At 42.0% G+C, this 20,528-nt stretch overlaps 1 protein-coding gene across 15 annotated transcripts in view; it reads left to right on the top strand.

Annotated features, from left to right (window-relative positions):
• CAMTA1 (calmodulin binding transcription activator 1) overlaps nucleotides 1-20,528 on the top strand; it is a 964,086-nt gene that overhangs the window by 291,132 nt on the left and 652,426 nt on the right. For all 15 annotated transcript variants that reach the window (XM_077151442.1, XM_077151451.1, XM_077151440.1 and 12 more), the window contains one exon: nucleotides 19,079-19,146. In XM_077151442.1, coding sequence (XP_077007557.1) covers nucleotides 19,079-19,146 — 68 coding nt within the window. The remainder of the gene's footprint in view (nucleotides 1-19,078; nucleotides 19,147-20,528) is intronic.

Below are 20,528 nucleotides of genomic sequence, written 5' to 3'. Positions count from 1 at the left end.
TTTAAAGGCTGTTTGCTATAGAAACATCCAGAAAGATAGTCTGGAACAAAGAACATAAAATGCATTACTCGCAAGACATGCAGAACCATAAGAGACCCATGGATAATTGTCTCCTAAGCATTGGAGGTTGGAAAATATTGAAGTGAATGGAAATGAAAATAACATCTATCAACATTTGCCGGGTATAGCAAAGTGGTCCTTAGAGGAAAACTGATAATCTAAAATTTTTGTGTTAGGAAGAGAGAAAGGCCTAAAACCAATGATCTAAGCTTCTATGTTAATGAGTTTGAAAAATAAGAGCAAATTTCAATACAAAATAAATAGAAGGAAGGACAAAGTAAAGATAAGAGTTTGAATTAATGAAATAAGAAATTAGCAAACAGTAGAGAATCCTTGAAGTCCAAACCTGCTTCTTTGAAAAGATCAGTAAAATTGATAAACCTCCAGTTAGAATGATGAAGAGAAAAACTGACATGAATTACCAGTATCAGAAATGAGAAAAGGGACTTCTATTGCAATCTTTCAGATGTAAAGGGAAATAAGTGTAAATAATGAACGCCTTTATGCAATAAATTCACTAACTGAGATTAAAGAGAAAAATTGATTGAAACACATGAAAAACAAAAGTGAGTCGAGAAAGATAAAATATGAAGAGCCCTATATTCATTATAGAAATGGAATTTATAAGTTAAAAATTTCCCACAAAGAAAATTTCTATACCATATGGTTTCATTGGTGAATTCTTTCAAACACTGAAGGAAGAAATAATGTCAATTCTATATAAATTCTTCCAGAAAATAATGAGATCAGCATAAATCTGATAACAAAGGCAGATAAAGATATTACAAGCAAATTATAGAACATATATGAAAAATCCTTGATGGATCAAATATAACAATTTTTTAAAAAGAATAATACATAAAAACCAAGTGGGATTGGGTGGTGCAATGGTGGCTTGGTGGCAGAATTCTTGCCTGCCGTGCCAGAGACCTGGGTTTGTTTCCTGGTGCCTGCCCATGTAAAAAAAAAAAAAAGAAAAGAAAAACCAAGTGGGATTTATCCCAGGAATGCAGGGTTGGTTTATCATTTGAAAATCAATCCATGTAACTCACCATCTCATCAGAAGACAATAGGAAATCACGTGATCATCTTAGCAGGCAAAGAAAAATCTTTAGATAGAATTCCACACCCATATATTAAGAATGCTTGGCAACCCCCTCTCTCTATGTGGAACTCCCAGGGGTGTAAACCTCCCTGGCAACATGAGACAAAAATCTTAGAATGAGCTGTGATTCAGCATCAAGGGATTGAGAAAATCTTCTTGACCGAAAGGGGGAAGAGAGAAATGAGATAAAATAAGGTGTCAGTGGCTGAGAGATTTCAAACAGAGTCGAGAGGTTATCCTGGAGGTTATTCTTAAGCATTATATAGATATCCCCTTTTTAGTTTAAGGTGTATTAGAGAGGCTGGAGGGAAGTGCCTGAAACTGTAGAGCCGTGTTCCAGTAGCCATGTTTCTTTAAGATGATTGTATAATGATGTAGCTTTCACAAAGTGACTGTGTGATTGTGAAAACCTTGTTCTGATGCTCCTTTTATCTATGGTATGGACAGATGAGTAAAAAATATGGATTAAAAATAAACAAATAATAAGGGGAACAAATATTAAAATAAATTGGGTAGAGGGAAATACCAGTGGTCAGTGAGAGGGAGGGGTAAGGGGTATGGTATGTATGAGTTTTTTTTTTTTTTCTTTTTATTTCTTTTTCTGGAGTGATGCAAATGTTCTAAGAAATGATCATGGAGATGAATACACAACTATGTGATGATATTGTGAGCCAATGATTACACACCATGTATGGAATGGTCATATGTTAAGAATGTTTGTGTTTGTATGTTGTTTGGTTTTATCAATAAAATAGAAGGGGATTTCCTCAACCAGGAATAGAAGGGGATTTCCTCAACCTAATAAAGGGCATATTTAACAACATACAGGTAATATCATTCTTTTTTTTTTTTTTTTTATTGTAAGAGGATGAGAAAGATACCATTTATTATTAAAAGAGTCAATCCACCAAGAAGAAATAACAATCATAAATATTTTTTTTTTCTCTTTCTTTTTTTTTTTTATTAATTAAAAAAAGAATTAACAAAACAATTAGAAATCATTCCAATCTACATGTACAATCAGTAATTCTTAATAACATCACATAGTTGCATATTCATCATTTCTTAGTACATTTGCATCGATTTAGAAAAAGAAATAAAAAGACAACAGAATAAGAATTAAAACAATAATAGAAAGAAAAAAAACAAAAAAAACAAAAACAAAAAACCTATACCTCACATGCAGCTTCATTCAGTGTTTTAACATAATTGCATTACAATTGGGTAGTATTGTGCTGTCCATTTCTGAGTTTTTATATCCAGTCCCGTTGTACAGTCTGTATCCCTTCATCTCCAATTATCCCTTCTCTTTTTTTTTTTTTTTTTAATTAACGGAAAAAAAGAAATTAACCCAACATTTAGAGATCATACCATTCTACACATGCAATCATTAATTCTTAACATCATCACATAGATGCATGATCATCATTTCTTAGTACATTTGCATTGGTTTAGAAGAACTAGCAACATAACCGAAAAAGATATAGAATGTTAATATAGAGAAAAAAATAAAAGTAATAATAGTAAAATCAAAACAAAATAACACAAAACAAAACAAAAACCTATAGCTCAGATGCAGCTTCATTCAGTGTTTTAACATGATTACTTTACAATTAGGTATTATTGTGCTGTCCATTTTTGAGTTTTTGTATCTAGTCCTGTTGCACAGTCTGTATCCCTTCAGCTTCAATTACCCATTGTCTTACCCTGTTTCTAACTCCTGCTGAACTCTGTTACCAATGACATATTTCAAGTTTATTCTCGAATGTCCGTTCACATCAGTGGGACCATACAGTATTTGTCCTTTAGTTTTTGGCTGGATTCACTCAGCATAATATTCTCTAGGTCGATCCATGTTATTACATGGTTCATAAGTTTATCTTGTCTTAAAGCTGCATAATATTCCATCGTATGTATATACCACAGTTTGTTTAGCCACTCTTCTGTTGATGGAGATTTTGGCTGTTTCCATCTCTTTGCAATTGTAAATAACGCTGCTATAAACATTGGTGTGCAAATGTCCGTTTGTGTCTTTGCCCTTAAGTCCTTTGAGTAGATACCTAGCAATGGTATTGCTGGGTCGTATGGCAATTCTATATTCAGCTTTTTGAGGAACCGCCAAACTGCCTTCCACAGTGGTTGCACCCTTTGACATTCCCACCAACAGTGGATAAGTGTGCCTCTTTCTCCGCATCCTCTCCAGCACTTGTCATTTTCTGTTTTGTTGATAATGGCCATTCTGGTGGGTGTGAGATGATATCTCATTGTGGTTTTGATTTGCATTTCTCTAATGGCCAGGGACATTGAGCATCTCTTCATGTGCCTCTTGGCCATCCGTATTTCCTCTTCTGAGAGGTGTCTGTTTAAGTCTTTTTCCCATTTTGTAATTGGGTTGGCTGTCTTTTTGTTGTTGAGATGAACAATCTCTTTATAAATTCTGGATACTAGACCTTTATCTGATATATCATTTCCAAATATTGTCTCCCATTGTGAAGGCTGTCTTTCTACTTTCTTGATGAAGTTCTTTGATGCACAAAAGTGTTTAATTTTGAGGAGTTCCCATTTATTTATTTCCTTCTTCAGTGCTCTTGCTTTAGGTTTAAGGTCCATAAAACCACCTCCAGTTGTAAGATCCATAAGATATCTCCCAACATTTTCCTCTAACTGTTTTATGGTCTTAGACCTAATGTTTAGATCTTTGATCCATTTTGAGTTAACTTTTGTATAGGGTGTGAGAGATGGGTCTTCTTTCATTCTTTTGCATATGGATATCCAGTTCTCTAGGCACCATTTATTGAAGAGACTGCTCTGTCCCAGGTGAGTTGGCTTGACTGCCTTATCAAAGATCAAATGTCCATAGATGAGAGGGTCTATATCTGAGCACTCTATTCGATTCCATTGGTCGATATATCTATCTTTATGCCAATACCATGCTGTTTTGACCACTGTGGCTTCATAATATGCCTTAAAGTCAGGCAGCGCGAGACCTCCAGCTTCGTTTTTTTTCCTCAAGATGTTTTTAGCAATTCGGGGCACCCTGCCCTTCCAGATAAATTTGCTTATTGGTTTTTCTATTTCTGAAAAATACGTTGTTGGGATTTTGATTGGTATTGCATTGAATCTGTAAATCAATTTAGGTAGGATTGACATCTTAACTATATTTAGTCTTCCAATCCATGAACACGGTATGCCCTTCCATCTATTTAGGTCTTCTGTGATTTCTTTTAGCAGTTTTTTGTAGTTTTCTTTATATAGGTTTTTTGTCTCTTTAGTTAAATTTATTCCTAGGTATTTTATTCTTTTAGTTGCAATTGTAAATGGGATTCGTTTCTTGATTTCCCCCTCAGCTTGTTCATTACTAGTGTATAGAAATGCTACAGATTTTTGAATGTTGATCTTGTAACCTGCTACTTTGCTGTACTCATTTATTAGCTCTAGTAGTTTTGTTGTGGATTTTTCCGGGTTTTCGACGTATAGTATCATATCGTCTGCAAACAGTGATAGTTTTACTTCTTCCTTTCCAATTTTGATGCCTTGTATTTCTTTTTCTTGTCTAATTGCTCTGGCTAGAACCTCCAACACAATGTTGAATAATAGTGGTGATAGTGGACATCCTTGTCTTGTTCCTGATCTTAGGGGGAAAGTTTTCAATTTTTCCCCATTGAGGATGATATTAGCTGTGGGTTTTTCATATATTCCCTCTATCATTTTAAGGAAGTTCCCTTGTATTCCTATCTTTTGAAGTGTTTTCAACAGGAAAGGATGTTGAATCTTGTCGTATGCCTTCTCTGCATCAATTGAGATGATCATGTGATTTTTCTGCTTTGATTTGTTGATATGGTGTATTACATTAATTGATTTTCTTATGTTGAACCATCCTTGCATACCTGGGATGAATCCTACTTGGTCATGATGTATAATTCTTTTAATGTGCTGTTGGATACGATTTGCTAGAATTTTATTGAGGATTTTTGCATCTGTATTCATTAGAGAGATTGGTCTGTAGTTTTCTTTTTTTGTAATATCTTTGCCTGGTTTTGGTATGAGGGTGATGTTGGCTTCATAGAATGAATTAGGTAGTTTTCCCTCCACTTCGATTTTTTTGAAGAGTTTGAAGAGAATTGGTACTAATTCTTTCTGGAACGTTTGGTAGAATTCACATGTGAAGCCATCTGGTCCTGGACTTTTCTTTTTAGGAAGCTTTTGAATGACTAATTCAATTTCTTTACTTGTGATTGGTTTGTTGAGGTCATCTATGTCTTCTTGAGTCAAAGTTGTTTGTTCATGTCTTTCCAGGAACCCGTCCATTTCCTCTAAATTGTTGTATTTATTAGCGTAAAGTTGTTCATAGTATCCTGTTATTACCTCCTTTATTTCTGTGAGGTCAGTAGTTATGACTCCTCTTCCATTTCTGATCTTATTTATTTGCATCCTCTCTCTTCTTCTTTTTGTCAATCTTGCTAAGGGCCCATCAATCTTATTGATTTTCTCATAGAACCAACTTCTGGCCTTATTGATTTTCTCTATTGTTTTCATGTTTTCAATTTCATTTATTTGTGCTCTAATCTTTGTTATTTCTTTCCTTTTGCTTGCTTTGGGGTTAGCTTGCTGTTCTTTCTCCAGTTCTTCCAAATGGATAGTTAATTCCTGAATTTTTGCCTTTTCTTCTTTTCTGATATAGGCATTTAGAGCAATAAATTTCCCTCTTAGCACTGCCTTTGCTGCGTCCCATAAGTTTTGATATGTTGTGTTTTCATTTTCATTCGCCTCGAGGTATTTGCTAATTTCTCTTGCAATTTCTTCTTTGACCCAGTCGTTGTTTAGGAGTGTGTTGTTGAGCCTCCACGTATTTGTGAATTTTCTGGCACTCTGCCTATTATTGATTTCCAACATCATTCCTTTATGGTCCGAGAAAGTGTTGTGTAAGATTTCAATCTTTTTAAATTTGTTGAGACTTGCTTTGTGACCCAGCATATGGTCTATCTTTGAGAATGATCCATGAGCACTTGAGAAAAAGGTGTATCCTGCTGTTGTGGGATGTAATGTCCTATAAATGTCTATTAAGTCTAGTTCATTTATAGTAATATTCAGATTCTCTATTTCTTTGTTGATCCTCTGTCTAGATGTTCTGTCCCTTGATGAGAGTGGTGAGTTGAAGTCTCCAACTATTATGGTATATGAGTCTATTTCCCTTTTCAGTGTTTGCAGTATATTCCTCACGTATTTTGGGGCATTCTGATTCGGTGCGTAAATATTTATGATTGTTATGTCTTCTTGTTTAATTGTTCCTTTTATTAGTATATAGTGTCCTTCTTTGTCTCTTTTAACTGTTTTACATTTGAAGTCTAATTTGTTGGATATTAGTATAGCCACTCCTGCTCTTTTCTGGTTGTTATTTGCATGAAATATCTTTTCCCAACCTTTCACTTTCAACCTATGTTTATCTTTGGGTCTAAGATGTGTTTCCTGTAGACAGCATATCGAGGGATCCTGTTTTTTAATCCATTCTGCCAATCTATGTCTTTTGATTGGGGAATTCAGTCCATTGACATTTAGTGTTATTACTGTTTGGATAATATTTTCCTCTAACATTTTGCCTTTTGTATTATATATATCATATCTGATTTTCCTTCTTTCTACACTCTTTTCCATATCTCTCTCTTCTGTCTTTTTGTATCTGACTCTAGTGCTCCCTTTAGTATTTCTTGCAGAGCTGGTCTCTTGGTCACAAATTCTTTCAGTGACTTTTTGTCTGAGAATGTTTTAATTTCTCCCTCATTTTTGAAGGATAATTTTGCTGGATATAGGAGTCTTGGTTGGCAGTTTTTCTCTTTTAGTATTTTAAATATATCATCCCACTGTCTTCTAGCTTCCATGGTTTCTGCTGAGAAATCTACACAAAGTCTTATTGGGTTTCCCTTGTATGTAATGGATTGTTTTTCTCTTGCTGCTTTCAAGATCTTCTCTTTCTCTTTGACCTCTGACATTCTAACTAGTAAGTGTCTTGGAGAACGCCTATTTGGGTCTAATCTCTTTGGGGTGCGCTGCACTTCTTGGATCTGTAATTTTAGGTCTTTCATAAGAGTTGGGAAATTTTCAGTGAAAATTTCTTCCATTAGTTTTTCTCCTCCTTTTCCCTTCTCTTCTCCTTCTGGGACACCCACAACACGTATATTTGTGCGGTTCATATTGTCCTTGAGTTCCCTGATACCCTGTTCAAATTTCTCCATTCTTTTCCCTATAGTTTCTGTTTCTTTTTGGAATTCAGATGTTCCATCCTCCAAATCACTAATTCTATCTTCTGTCTCTTTAAATCTATCATTGTAACTATCCATTATTTTTTCTATGTTTGCTACTTTATCCTTCACTTCCATAAGTTCTGCGATTTGTTTTTTCAGTTTTTCTATTTCTTCTTTATGTTCAGCCCATGTCCTCTTCATGTCCTCCCTCAATTTATCGATTTCATTTTTGAAGAGGTTTTCCATTTCTGTTCGTATATTCAGGATTAGTTGTCTCAGCTCTTGTGTCTCATTTGAGCTATTGGTTTGTTCCTTTGACTGAGCCATATTCTCAATCTTTTGAGCGTGGACAGTTATCTTCTGCTGCTGGCGTCTGGGCATTTATTCAGATTTCTCTTGGTGTTGGACCCAGCAAGGTTGTAATATTTTTCTGTGAAATCTCTGGGTTCTGTTTTTCTTATCCTGCCCAGTAGGTGGCGCTCGTGGCACACGTTTGTCTGCGGGTCCCACCAGTAAAAGGTGCTGTGGGACCTTAAACTTTGGAAAACTCTCGCCGTCCTGGGGGTTCGCTAGCCGAAGCGGCTTGAGCCGGCCCTCGGTCCGAACGCAGGGAGGGTTGCTGGTCGCCGCAGCCCGGGAAAGAGCCCGTCCGAATTTCCTAGTCGGCCCTGGGCAACAAGCGTGGCGGGAGGGCGCCAGCGGCAGCGGCCCGCCTGAGAGAGTGCACGTTCCCCGGGAGTCACGGGTTTGGAAGGGGCCTCCCCCACCCGTCACCGTTCTCCGCGGCCTGGGGGTTTCCGATCCAATTCTCTCAGTTGGTCCGGGGGCTGCGCGTGGTGTGGGCGCCAGCCGTCTTTGTTTCAGGGGACCGCCTCTCCAATTCTCCCAGCCGGCCCGGGAAGGGGGAAGGGAGTAACTCCGGCCGCTTGCCACCCCGCCCGGTAAGGCCCGCGCGCCTCGGCGATCTCACCCGAGCTGCTTCTCTCAGCCAGCCAGCCGTTCCAGGATGGGGTACGCTGTCTTTTTTATCTCTGTTGTGGCTTTGGGCGCTTTCTGTATCGTTTCTACTCCCCTAGTAGGTGTCCTGGAGAAGAAACTAAGATCCGCGCGTCTTACTAAGCCGCCATCTTCCAGGAAGTCTCGGTAATATCATTCTTAACAGTGAAAGGATTAAGTCTTTACTTGCTAGGATTGGGAATAAGGCAAGGATACAATAATCACTTTTAGTAATTATTGTATGGAGGCCCAAGCTAGAGTAATATGGTAAGAAAAAGAAATAAGAAATAAAAGGCATGCAAGTTCAAGAGGAAAAAGTAAAACTGTCTTCACTAGCAGACACCATGTTCATCTATGTAGAAAATCCTAAAGAATATACCAAACTACTAGAATTTTTAAGTAAATATAGCAAGGTCACGGGCTAAAGGGCAATGTGTAAAGAACATTTGCATTTCTATTAACTAGCAACAAATAATTAAGTGAAATAAAGTATCATTTATAATATCATCCAAATCACTAAACACAGACATAAATTTGACAAAATATGTGGAATATATTGATATTGATAATTACAAAACTGCCCCTGAGGAGAAATTAAAGACAATCTAAATAAATGGGGAGGGATACTGTGTTCACGGATTAGAAGACTCAATATTGATAAGATCATAATTCACAAATTTATCTACCAATGCAATACAATCGCAGTCAAAATCCCAGGGGGACCTTTTAGAAATTGACAAGCTGTTTCTAAAATTTATATGAAAATGTAAAGGATCTAGAATAACTGAAAGCATTTTGAAAAAGAAGAACAAAGTTGAGGAAACTTATACTTCCTGACTTCAAGATTTGTGATAAAGCCACAGAAATCAATATAATGTAGTATAATATAAATATAGACAGATAAACTAGTGGAAGAGAATACAGAGCTCGGGAACAGACCTACGTGTTATGGTCAATTGATTTTTGATCAATATGCCCTAGTAATTCAATGGGGAAAGTAATAGTTTTTACACAATTTGTTCTGGAACAAGTAGATCTATAGATGGGAGAAAAATGAAGCTCGATCCTTATTTCACAGCCTATATGAACATTTGTTTGAGAAGGGTCATAGACCTAAACAAAATTTTCCAGAAAAAATATAGGAGGAAATCTTTGAGGGCTTGGAGTAGACAGAGATTCATTAGATTGGACAGAAAAAGAAAAAAAAAAAGATAAATTGGACTTAATCAAAATTTAAAACTTCTGCCTTTTGAAATATAACCTTTGCAAAATGCAAATATAAGCCAGAGACTTTGGAGAAAATATTCATAATTCATAAATCGGATGAAGGACTTATATACAAAAAATATAAATAACTATTACAATTCAATTATAAGGAGATAAACAGCCAATTAAAACTTGGGCCAAAATTTGAACAGACTTCACAAAAGAAGATATATAAATGGCAAATAAGCACATGCAAACATGTTAAATATCATTAGTCATTAAGGAAAAATAAAATTAAAACTACAAAGGGATAACTCTAAACACCCACTAAAATGGCCCAAATTGAAAAAAGCCTGACAGTGCCAAGTGCTGACAGATATGTGGCCTGATGGGAATGTTAAATGGGGCAAAAGCATTTGGCAGTTCCATATAATTTTAAACCCATATTTACCAAATGTCCGAGCAATTCCATGCCTAGGTTTTTAACCAAAGGGAAAAGAAGACATATAGCCACACAAAGACTTGTAAATGAATGTTCGAAATCGTTTTATCTGTAACAGCTAAAAAACTGGAAACAACTCAAATGTTCATCAACATTTGGACAGATAAACAAATTACAGCATTTCCAGACAATGGACTAATACTCCACAATAATAAGCAATGGTGACCGATAGACAGCACAACACAGCTCAGTATAAAGGACATTTATGCAAGTGGAAGTCAGATTTTAAAAGGACGTACTTCATGATTTTATTTATACAGTGTCCTAGAAGAGACAAAACTATCCTCTAATGCCAGGGAGAAGATTGTTGGTTTCTTGAGGTGAGGAGTATGAGGGAGATTGATTGATAAGGGGCTGGAGGAACTTTTTGTTATGCTGAAATTATTTTATGTCTTGAATGTGACGATAGGTACATAGTGTATTTGTTAAAACTCATTGAACTGTATCCATATAATGGGTTTATTCCATTGTGTGTAAATTATACCTCAGTGAAGCTGATTAAAAAAAGAAGTTTTGACCTGATGGTGTCCTGTCTGCCAAGTCGACCTATATTATTTCATTTAATACACTCATGTTAGCCCATATCTCAAGTGAAGAAACTGAGGCACAGAGATGTCAAGTGACTTCTCTAAATCATACAGCCAAAGGGGGATGGAATACCGTTTTTTTTTTTTTTTTTTTCTTTTCTGAAAGAAGTGCTTTTTCTGAAGAGGAAAAATCCATCTCCCAAACCTCACAAAATGGAGGGTAGGCTGCAGAGCCCTCCAATGACATTCAAAGTACCACGCAGCCAGCATCTAGGAAACCTGTTACAGACTCCTCATGGGATAATTTGGGTATTTTCCCCAAATATATGCTCCTTCTCCTTTAGGTTTTTCCCACTCCCCTGTTATTTTGAGTAAGTGTTCTGGGATGACATCTGTGAGGTTGTAAGTTTCCTCAGGTTATAAGTTTCTAGTCAGGAGATAGAAACCAATTGGTTATTTAAACAGAGAAAATGTAATATAAAGGGTTGTTAACTAGTGGAAGGAGGAGAACTACTAACCGGGATGGAAGAGGGTGCCGAGGCTGTAGAAGTATCCGGTGAAAGAGAACAGCTCCCATTCGAGGCTGAGGAAGGAGGACAACAAATGACCTAGGACTAGAGAGGCCTCCTGGGCTGCGATCAGATCCCTTGGGAGAGGACACGGCCGTCCCCCCCCGAGCACCCTTGTGTGGGGAGGGTGTGTGGAAGTGGCTGGGTGCTGGCGGGGTCTGGGAGTCCAGAGCTGATCGGTGGCAGGACCTGCTGCTGCCCGTGGGTGGGATGGGCACAGCTGGTCTCCAGGAGCAGCCGCTGTTGCCGTGGGTGGCCGGACTGGCGCTGGTCTGAGTCGGCTGCCAGTGGAGCCTGTCCCTGTGTCACCTGTTCCTTTTCTGCATGACCGGAGAAGGAAAGTAATGGTAGAGGGCAGGAGCCAGAAGAGACGTGTCTTCTCGCCGCCATCATTTTGCTGGGTCACTTCACCCAACATTCTGCCAAGCAGTCAAAGGAGTAATGTTTACAGGGTCCAGCCTCAGTGTCATGAGGCAGGACAAGGCGGGGTGAAATTGGAGCTAAGAGTTAATACGTTGACAACGGGCACAATATTGAAATAGAAGTTGGGACAAACTTGGGTTCAGCTTAATCAGCAAAAGTTATTGTAGGAAGGGGCAATGAGTCTTTAATTTATCTCTGTTTCTAAAATCTATTGCTCTGAAACTCAGTTCTTTCTGGGTGGCTTAGTTCATGGTTTTAGAATCCCCCCAGTTTCCAGAGACATCAGAGTTGGGGCACGAAAGTCAAATGTCTCCCAGGTGCAAGCAGGCACTGCTCGGGGATAAGGGGCAGGATGGAGGCTGCCGTCAGGAGAGCTCATGGCCCAGACCGAAGGGGCAGCTGCCACTCGGCTCCCACCAGCGGATGCCCAGTGGGAGTGTGGGCCCAGCGTGGCCAGGCCTTTACATTTCCATGAGCAGCTGGAAATCCTTATCCCCCAGTGTTTAAACGTTGGCAGATAATCCAAATGGACAAAGTTCTGTGCACAAACGCCATTCTGGTAGACTGAGGCCAAGGCGTGCCAAGGTGAGGCCTGTGCTTCCGAGGTATCTTTGTTGCCTCCTGCTCCCTCATTTTGTCCAGCCAGCTGGTTTCCAAGACCCATTTATTTTACTTCTGAAAAATTCAGTTTTCTTCCATTTTTCCTTTCCCATGGTTGTCCTTCAGGATGTGATGGTTCTGCCCTGAGCTTCAACCAGCTCTCCTGCCTCCTCCATCCAGCTACGAAGGATCTTAAGACGGACCTTTGTGCCTCTAAAGCCTTCTATGGGCCTCTGTCCTTCATCACCTCTGCCTTTGCAAGAGTGCCCATATGTCCCCTTAGATGTGTTCTCAATAAATTTTCTATATGCTTAAAAAAAAAAAAAACCCTCAATGTCTCCCCTGCCCTTCTGGATAAAACTCCAGTCGCCCAGCTTTTAATTTGCCTGGTTTGATGTCTCTCTATACTTGCAGCTTTGTGTTCTCCCCCATGCCCCGCAGACTCTAGTTACTTCCTGTTGCTCAAAGTTCCCCCAAACACATTTGTTTTTTCCACTTTCCTGCTTTTGCATGTGCTATTTCCTTTTTTTTTTTTTTTTGATGACTTTACCATTTACTTGGCTGCCTGGCAAACTCCTACTCCTACTTCAAGACCTGATTTAAATGTTCGCTCTCCATGGAGGCGCCCTAATTTTCTCCTCTGTGATCTCACAACACATTGTTCATGCTGCTGGTTTGGTACACGTCATCTGTTCTGTGGTTGGTCTGGTTGCCCGGACTCCTGCAGCCCTGTCTGTGTTCCCAGCTGTAGTTGAGGCCCAGGGTGATTTCCTGTATGCCTTTGTGTCATTCATAGTGCCTGGTAGACAGTAGATGCTCAATAATATTTTGAATGATTGAACTGATAAAAGAAAGAATGAATGAAAGGATGAATGAATTGCCTCCTTAATGAATCTGTCTCTAAATGTTTTTATACTTGCTCACTGTTTCTTTTGTTGCTTGATACTTGTATGGCCGTGAGAACCCTTTTACCGCTTCTAAATAGACGGCCTCCCGGGCCAGGCTATATTTCAGAAGCCCAGGCTATTAGGAATTTATCCTGCATTCCTACTTCCTACTTTATGCCATCCTCCAGATGCCCTTGGATCTTTGGAATCTTCACCACCACCACTCTCATAAATTGTCAGAGTAGGGCTATGCTACATCCTATGCAAATACAAAATATACAGATCATTATTCTATCTGAGAGTTGCTTGTCACTTAAGAGCTGGCCATTGGACAGCACCATTAGGGTGCTGGTTTTGTCCTGTGCATGAGAATTCTGAACACCTGGGGTGGGGTCTTGGTTCGGCCAGCTGGGTGCTCGAGAAGTAAGTTGGTGGACAGGGACAGAAGGGTTTAGACATGGGCATTGCTCTCTTGGGCCCAGGGTTGGCATATCCGTCCTTGGGGAGACCACCTGCTTTCGGTGTGGGGTTCTGGGAGAGAGCAGGTGAGCCATGCCATCGGAGGAGACATGGAAGGTTGATTTATTTACTTTTCAATTAGGGCCAGCTATGCTTTAGAAAGTGCAGTGAGCGGTGGATTCTGGGAAGACGGTGAACATGTTGGTTAGAATCATTAATATGACATTCACACATCCCTAATAAAGTACGTAACACCGAGAGCTGGCACCGCCGAACACCCAGAGGACATTAAGCAGGAGTCTTAAAACCAAGAGTATTGGAAACAAGATATTTTTACTTCTCGTTTGGGAGTAATATAATTGCATTTTGTGACTCTAGCAGATGCTGGGGCCAGCTGCTAGGAGAGCCTTGGCTTTTTTTCCCCCTTAGCTTTGGTCCCTTACAAATAAAACCCTTGGGCAGAACTCTCATTAAAAAAAATCAAACTTTAAAAAAATATCCCTTGGTTGGAAGATCCATTTGTGTGTACAAAATATCTGAGCTTGTATAGACTGCTGATATTTTTATTACTTGACTCAGGAGGATAAAGAACAGTGTGTGCATACGTATATATATATAAATAAATAAATACTTGTTAAAATAGACACTATATGTACCTCAACTGCCCTTTTCCCCTCGCTGTCACTGAAGTCACCTTCTGGAGAGAGCTGGAGGCTGGGCTGTGCGAGGGAGAGCAGACTGAAGACTGCGAGGGGCTCCTGCCCTCTCTCGGGGGGCTGCTGTGGGGGGAAATTGTTGGCGGGGATGCCTGTTTCTCTGGGCCGGACTGTTCAGTGGGGTGGAAGGACACCCTGCTTGGGCCGAGGAGCCAGCTGGGGTCAGCGCCCCTGGGGCTCCCACAACCCGCCCCAGGTGGAGGCGAGCAGAGGCTCTGTAGCTCTGCGCTGGAGCCGGGGGACAGCCAAGCCCAACTCACCAAGAAGCCTTTGCCTGTGGTCACTTCTCCTTTCACACCAGGGGCTCTGAGGCAAGCCCCGGGGGATGTGGAGGGCGAACAGTGGCTGGGCTGCAATGTCCTTTGGTTCAAGAAGGTGGGTGGAGGTTTGCAGGCCATCCCAGTGGGGTGGCCTGTGTGGGTGACCTTGACCTGGCTGGCTCACAGCAGGTTCCCTCCTGAGATGTGCTGCTGAGGTCCCTGTCAGGGCCCACCAGCCTGGGGGCAGAGAAAGCCCCACTGGAAGTGGCTGGAGAGCGGCCTGCTTGCCTTTGGCTGGATAGCATTCAGCACAGCATGGGATGAGGCTCTGATGTCCTTGAGGGGGTTGAGTTGGTGCCTGCCCGGCCCAAGGCCAGGCTGGCTGCAGAGGGGCGGGTGGCACTCTCCACTCTCCTACAGTTTGCCTATGCCACACGCAGACGTTCTACCTTGGTGGTAGTTTTTCTACTTGAACATCCAGAGGACAAACTAAACATTTAAAATCTGCAAGCTGGACAGTCTTTGCTTTGGCACTTGCAGTGAATTCCTTCATCCTGACAGTCAAGTCCTTCTGGTGTTGATGCAGTACTTAGGGCCCAGGATGAGAGGGGTGCTAAGGGAGCCAGGGTGCTGCAGAGGGTGGGAGGGTGTACACACGTGGCCCCGTGGGTGCAGGTCCATCTGCAGGGGCAGGGAGGGGCTGGTGTTTTCTTCATTCCAGGGTCACGCCTGGTCAGACGTCTCATTCTCTCCTGCTTGGGCTCAGGGTTGAGAGGCAGCAAGAGAGAGGGGAGAGAGCCCGGCCTGGCTCAGTCACAAACAGGCTGACCTCCCTTCTCTGGACCTCAGTTTCTTCCTCTGGAACCATTCTTCAGGGGCCTGGCTTCTTGCTGTGCAGATACTGAGTGACCTCAGGCAAGTCATTTAACTACCTCAGTTTCCCTTCCTGTAAATTGGGCATGGTTCTTACTTCATAGTTTGTTACAAAGATTAAATGGGATAAAACCCTGGCCTTAGACCACAGTCCACAAATGTTAGCCATGACGATGATGAAGCCAACCCTCTCTGCCCCCAAAGTCACCTCTGCCTAGCCCAGCTGACTCTCCTTACTTGAATGTTGATGGTTCTTTCCCTGTTCCACATTGCTGAGTGCCTGCTATTCTGGATGGATCTTTGGCTTTTTAACTTGTGTATATCTACCTCCCCAGTTAGTTCCTCCTGTTTGGGAGGGCAGGAATGTCTCAGAGTCTGCCCAGTGGTGATGAGGTGGGGCAAGACCTGGGCCACTGTGGGCAGGGCAGACTGGGGTTCGACAGGTGATCCAGGCAAACCCAGGCCGGCTGGGGAACCAGGCAGCATGGTGACCACTCTCAGGTGGTAGGCATCCAGCTCTGGGGCCCAGTCAACCTGAGTGCGACAGAAGCAGGAGATTGGGTCTAGACATTGAGGTCCTTGGGCTCAGAAAGGCCAGGCTTGCCCTTAAGGGGTCCAACCAGGGGCCTCTGCTTGGGAGGTATAATTGAGGAGGAGCTGAACTTGTCCTTGGGGTTGGAGGAGGCCGTGGTCAGGGTGAACAGGTGATTCCCAAGTCAGTCTGGTGTCCTGGGGGCCTCTGCCTGCTGTGCTGCAGCTCATTAGACCTCATGACCCTCTGCGTTGCTGGGTGGATAGTGCTGGGCCGACACCTGGGCTGCCCCGTTCCCTTGGCTGGTCCATATCCACCACTCAGCTGGGAGCACCCTAAGGGCAGGCATCATGCTGGTGACTGACAGCACATGGCAGGTGTCTAACAAGTGCTTACAGAGTAAATACCGAGTGCACCAAGTGGCCCAGGGAGGTCAACCTGTCACGTCTTTCGTCTTCCTCTCTGAAGGACAGTGGGAGTAGGGGCCCTGCCAGGGTGGGGTGGGGATTGGGTGAAGGAGGCTCATGAAGGGCTTCTTTGGGTGACTGGGTCTTTGGAACAGAAGGATAAGTCTGGGGGGACACACTGTGTTCTCCCTGATCTCCCAGGCCTCTGTGGGTCACTTACCTCTCAGCATGATCCTGCACATGGGTGTGGAGGTGGGGAGTTCCAGAAGGCTCAGCCTGTTCCTCTGGACAAAGCCTCCTCAAGTCCAGGCTGACCAGCTGGTGCCTGTAATGAATGGCCCAGTACCCCCGTCACCCACGGAGGTGAAGGCTGCCCCCAATCCCCACCGTTTCGGTACCTGCCACCTCACCAGGGACTCAGACAGGTGGCTCACACCATGTAGACCCTATAATGGTAATGGCAGCTGTTGCTTTATGCATCGCTATGTGCTGGTCAGTGTGTTAAGAATTACCAGTCCTTGTAACTGTCCCATGAATTGGTGTCATCCCAGTTTCATAGGAAACTGAGGCCTAGACAGGGTAGATGATGTGCCCAAGACCAGAGAGCTAGTAAGTGACAGAGCTGGTAGCTAAATCCAGGTCGGTTTGCTGCCAGTACGTGTTTTCTTAACCTTGATATTATTGAGTCTTCCTTCCGTGACTTCGATTAACTAAAAACATAGAAAAAGTTTACCCAGGAACTGCTGCATTTTACTGATTTTAAGCTCTTGTTTCCATTATCTTTAGCAATAAACATATACGACCTTGCACACCCCCGTACAGAACACACAGACATGCAGACACATGCAGACTTACATATGGCTGTTTAATACCTGCTACCTGCCTCCCCCCATCCATCCATCCATCCATCCGTCCGTCCGTCCATCCGTCCGTCCATCCATCCATCCATCCATCCATCCATCCATCCATCCATCCATCCATCCATCCATCCACCCACCCATCCAACAAATATGTATCAGGTGTTTTCTATGTGAGGTTCTGGGGATACATCAGTGAAGACACATTCCTTGCCCTTGAGGTGCGAATGGCCTAGTGGGGATGTTATCCAAGCAAATGAGCCATTAGAACACAGGGATAAATCCTACATGCTGGAGGAAGGCACAGGGTGCCGGGGGCACATAGAATGGGCAACTGAGTCTGACATGAAATGTTAGAGAGGAATAGCCAAAGGAAATGATATCTAAGTTGAGACCTCAGGAAAAGAGTTTTCTAAGGAGAGGAAATTGAGCGTGAAAAGGCCGGGGGATGACAGAGAACAAAGTGATTGATCACCTTCTCATTTTACAGTTTTTTTTGTTGGCTGCAATCAATGATAGAAACCTGGCAGCAAGGCAACTCTATTTTTGCTATGGATGTCTGCTCCCCTGGCTCCTGGTGAAGGGGCCTGGCTTCTGGACAGAGGTGGCTTGGGTTCTAGGTTGCTAGTCACAGGCTATCTCGTGGTAGTGGCTAGTTTCCATGGTTATGTGACAACTTGGTCTGTCCCCTGCTCTTTGAGGCCTTCCTACTGCCTGGGGTGGATCTTTTTTTCTTTAATCTGCTCGCTTACCTGGCTTGGGTGGAAGTCTCCTTTTCCTCAAGGTCAAGTTTAGCGTCTGGTCCCAGGTGTCAGCTCCATTGGGCCTGGGCCCAGAAGTGGCTGACAGTGGAGGCAGGTGCGGCCCCGGGCAGCTGGGCAGCTCCGGCACAAGGGGCCCTCTAGCTGCAGGTGGGTGCAGACTTGGCAGCGGAGGTGCGTTTACCCAATAGTCAAGGGCAACAGCTCTGGGTTGCATCATCAACAAGATCAAATGACATGTGTACTCACTCAGCCTTAATTTAACATACAATCCCTGCCAATTGCATGTTAGCAGGTCTGTTTGGAGCTGGAAGTAATGGGCCATATCACGCCTCAGAGCTGGAGCAATGACTTACGTGGATGTCGCCCACTGGCTTTTTATGGAAATTATTAATAAATCAGTAATTCTATCTGCAGTGATGTTGTGTTTATAAATATTTAATTTCCCTTTAGGTGCCCACATTTTCTCCATTTTTGCCTTAAACTCTGCTGATATGCTCTTCTTTCTGAAGCACTGTGCAATAGATTGTTATCAGTAGTGGGAAAAGTTAGCTTATTTCTCTCTGTCTTCTCTCTCTCTCTCTCTCTTTCTCTTGGAATATAGTTTTATCTTTTCTTTGTAATCTTTGTGTGATTTGGCTCTGTAGGTTGGAAATCAAGCTGAGAAAATACAACACGCCTTTGACAGTGATGAGAGATTATTCTAGCTTCAGAAGACAGACCAAACTTTCCAAGTATGACCTTGCATACCAGACACTTGTTGTTGGCAAGTGTTTTTCCCTTCTCCAAATTAATGACATTTAGAATCTGAAATGGTGTCTGATGTTTTCCTCCCACAGAGAAGTAATTTTTGTCCTTGCCACAGACTTATCTTTTGAAACCCAAAGCTTTGATTATTACGGTAAGGCAGGTTGAATAGAATGAACTTACAAAAATCAAACTAGAAACAGAGTGTGAGTGGTGTGTTTTTCCAGCATAGATGGAGTTCCAGCCTTGCAGAGGAAGGCAGTAGCTGGGAAATGACAAAAACTTTCTTGCTTCTCAGGATCCAAAGTGAGCTAATTGTTCCTATTATTTTTTTTTTATTCTTCTGTTTCAGGAAATCGCAGCTTATTTAATAACATTTGAGAAACATGAAGAATGGCTAACCACATCCCCTAAGACAAGGTAATGTCCCAGATCTTGCAGTTTTTCAAATATGTAAGGTTGATTGATTCTCATTGATTACTTGATTTGGCCAGTCAACAGGTGGGCACTGATCCGTGTGTGCTTGACAGTTTGTGGCACTGAGTTCTCTGTCTGGTAGTGAGTGCAGTCAAATGGATTAAGAGCAGCACGATTGCAATAGTGCAAGTTGGAACTTTTAACCTGATGGTTCAACACTGAATCCTTCATCCAGAGGCTTGAAAACTTAGGAGATGGGATGTTTACCTTGGGAAAGTGCCCACCTGCCACCAGGGTTCCCTAGAAACTCATATTTTAAAAAAAGGAAACCAGCTTAACTGCCCACCTTTATTTCGATGTGTTTTACAAATTGAAGGTCTGGTTATTCTTGTTTGGTGGTTGGAAGATCCCCCAAATCAGAAATGCTGGATAAACTTGTAGTTTATTATGCAGTTAATGTCCTTGAACCTACTAACTACCATAAGCATTTAACTTCCCCCACCACTTGGGAATAGAGGAAATTGGCTAATGAATAGCCAACCTGTGTTCTGCCAGAGCAATTGATGTTATTTTGTTAAGAATAGTGAGGTTGGGATTTAGGGTTTATTTTAAAGGCAGGATCTTCTTTCCACCCCGAGTTTCAGTTTTTTAATTTTGGTATATTACATTCTAGAGTTTTGGAAATACATGGCCTCTCTCTTCCGTTTGCCACAACTTCTCTGTCAGTATTGATGGGGCCAGATGTTTGGCAATGTGAAGGGCGTTAGTTGGAGTGTGACTTACTGGAGAATCGTGCTGTGGGCCTGACTTTTAGAGGAGATGCCTAGTCTGTCTGTTAGGTGGGTCCAGAAAGGGTGGGGGGTAATGCCTTCTTGGGTCAGCTTGATTTGTTCATCCTTTCTGGGCCATGGAGGAAAGAGGGCCTCATCCTCTAGAATGTTTACTCATTCTAGAAGATGTTTAAAAATATTACTTAATTAGGCTTAGATTTTTATTGATTGGTATCTTTTTGATGAGGGTAAAACTTTCCATTTTGGTCAGAGAATATTGAAGAAAAGGAGATTAGTTTTTTAGATTCTCACACCTAGTAAAGTAAAAGAGAGATCTCATTTTTTGGCAAACATCCAGATGTGGCAAATATGATTGTTCCCCCTGTCAGTCTGAGACCTGGAGAAGGATCCCTGGGCAGGATGTGCCCAACCCCTCTGCCTTCTGAGACCATGTTTTCTTTTGCTATAATCAAATGGTTGGTATCAGTCAGCTTTTACTGTGATAATGCCATGTAAGAAACAACCCCCAGACTTAGTGACTTATAACAGCTAACTTTTATTTCCTGCTCATGGGGGGTCGGCTGTGGCTTTGGCTGGGCTCAGGATTGTGCCACA

The sequence above is a fragment of the Tamandua tetradactyla genome, chromosome 2 (genome assembly GCF_023851605.1).
Source record: "Tamandua tetradactyla isolate mTamTet1 chromosome 2, mTamTet1.pri, whole genome shotgun sequence".
In the NCBI taxonomy this organism is placed as follows: domain Eukaryota; kingdom Metazoa; phylum Chordata; class Mammalia; order Pilosa; family Myrmecophagidae; genus Tamandua; species Tamandua tetradactyla.
Note: the sequence above shows the minus strand (reverse complement) of the source record. Positions and strands in the feature narration are given on the sequence as shown.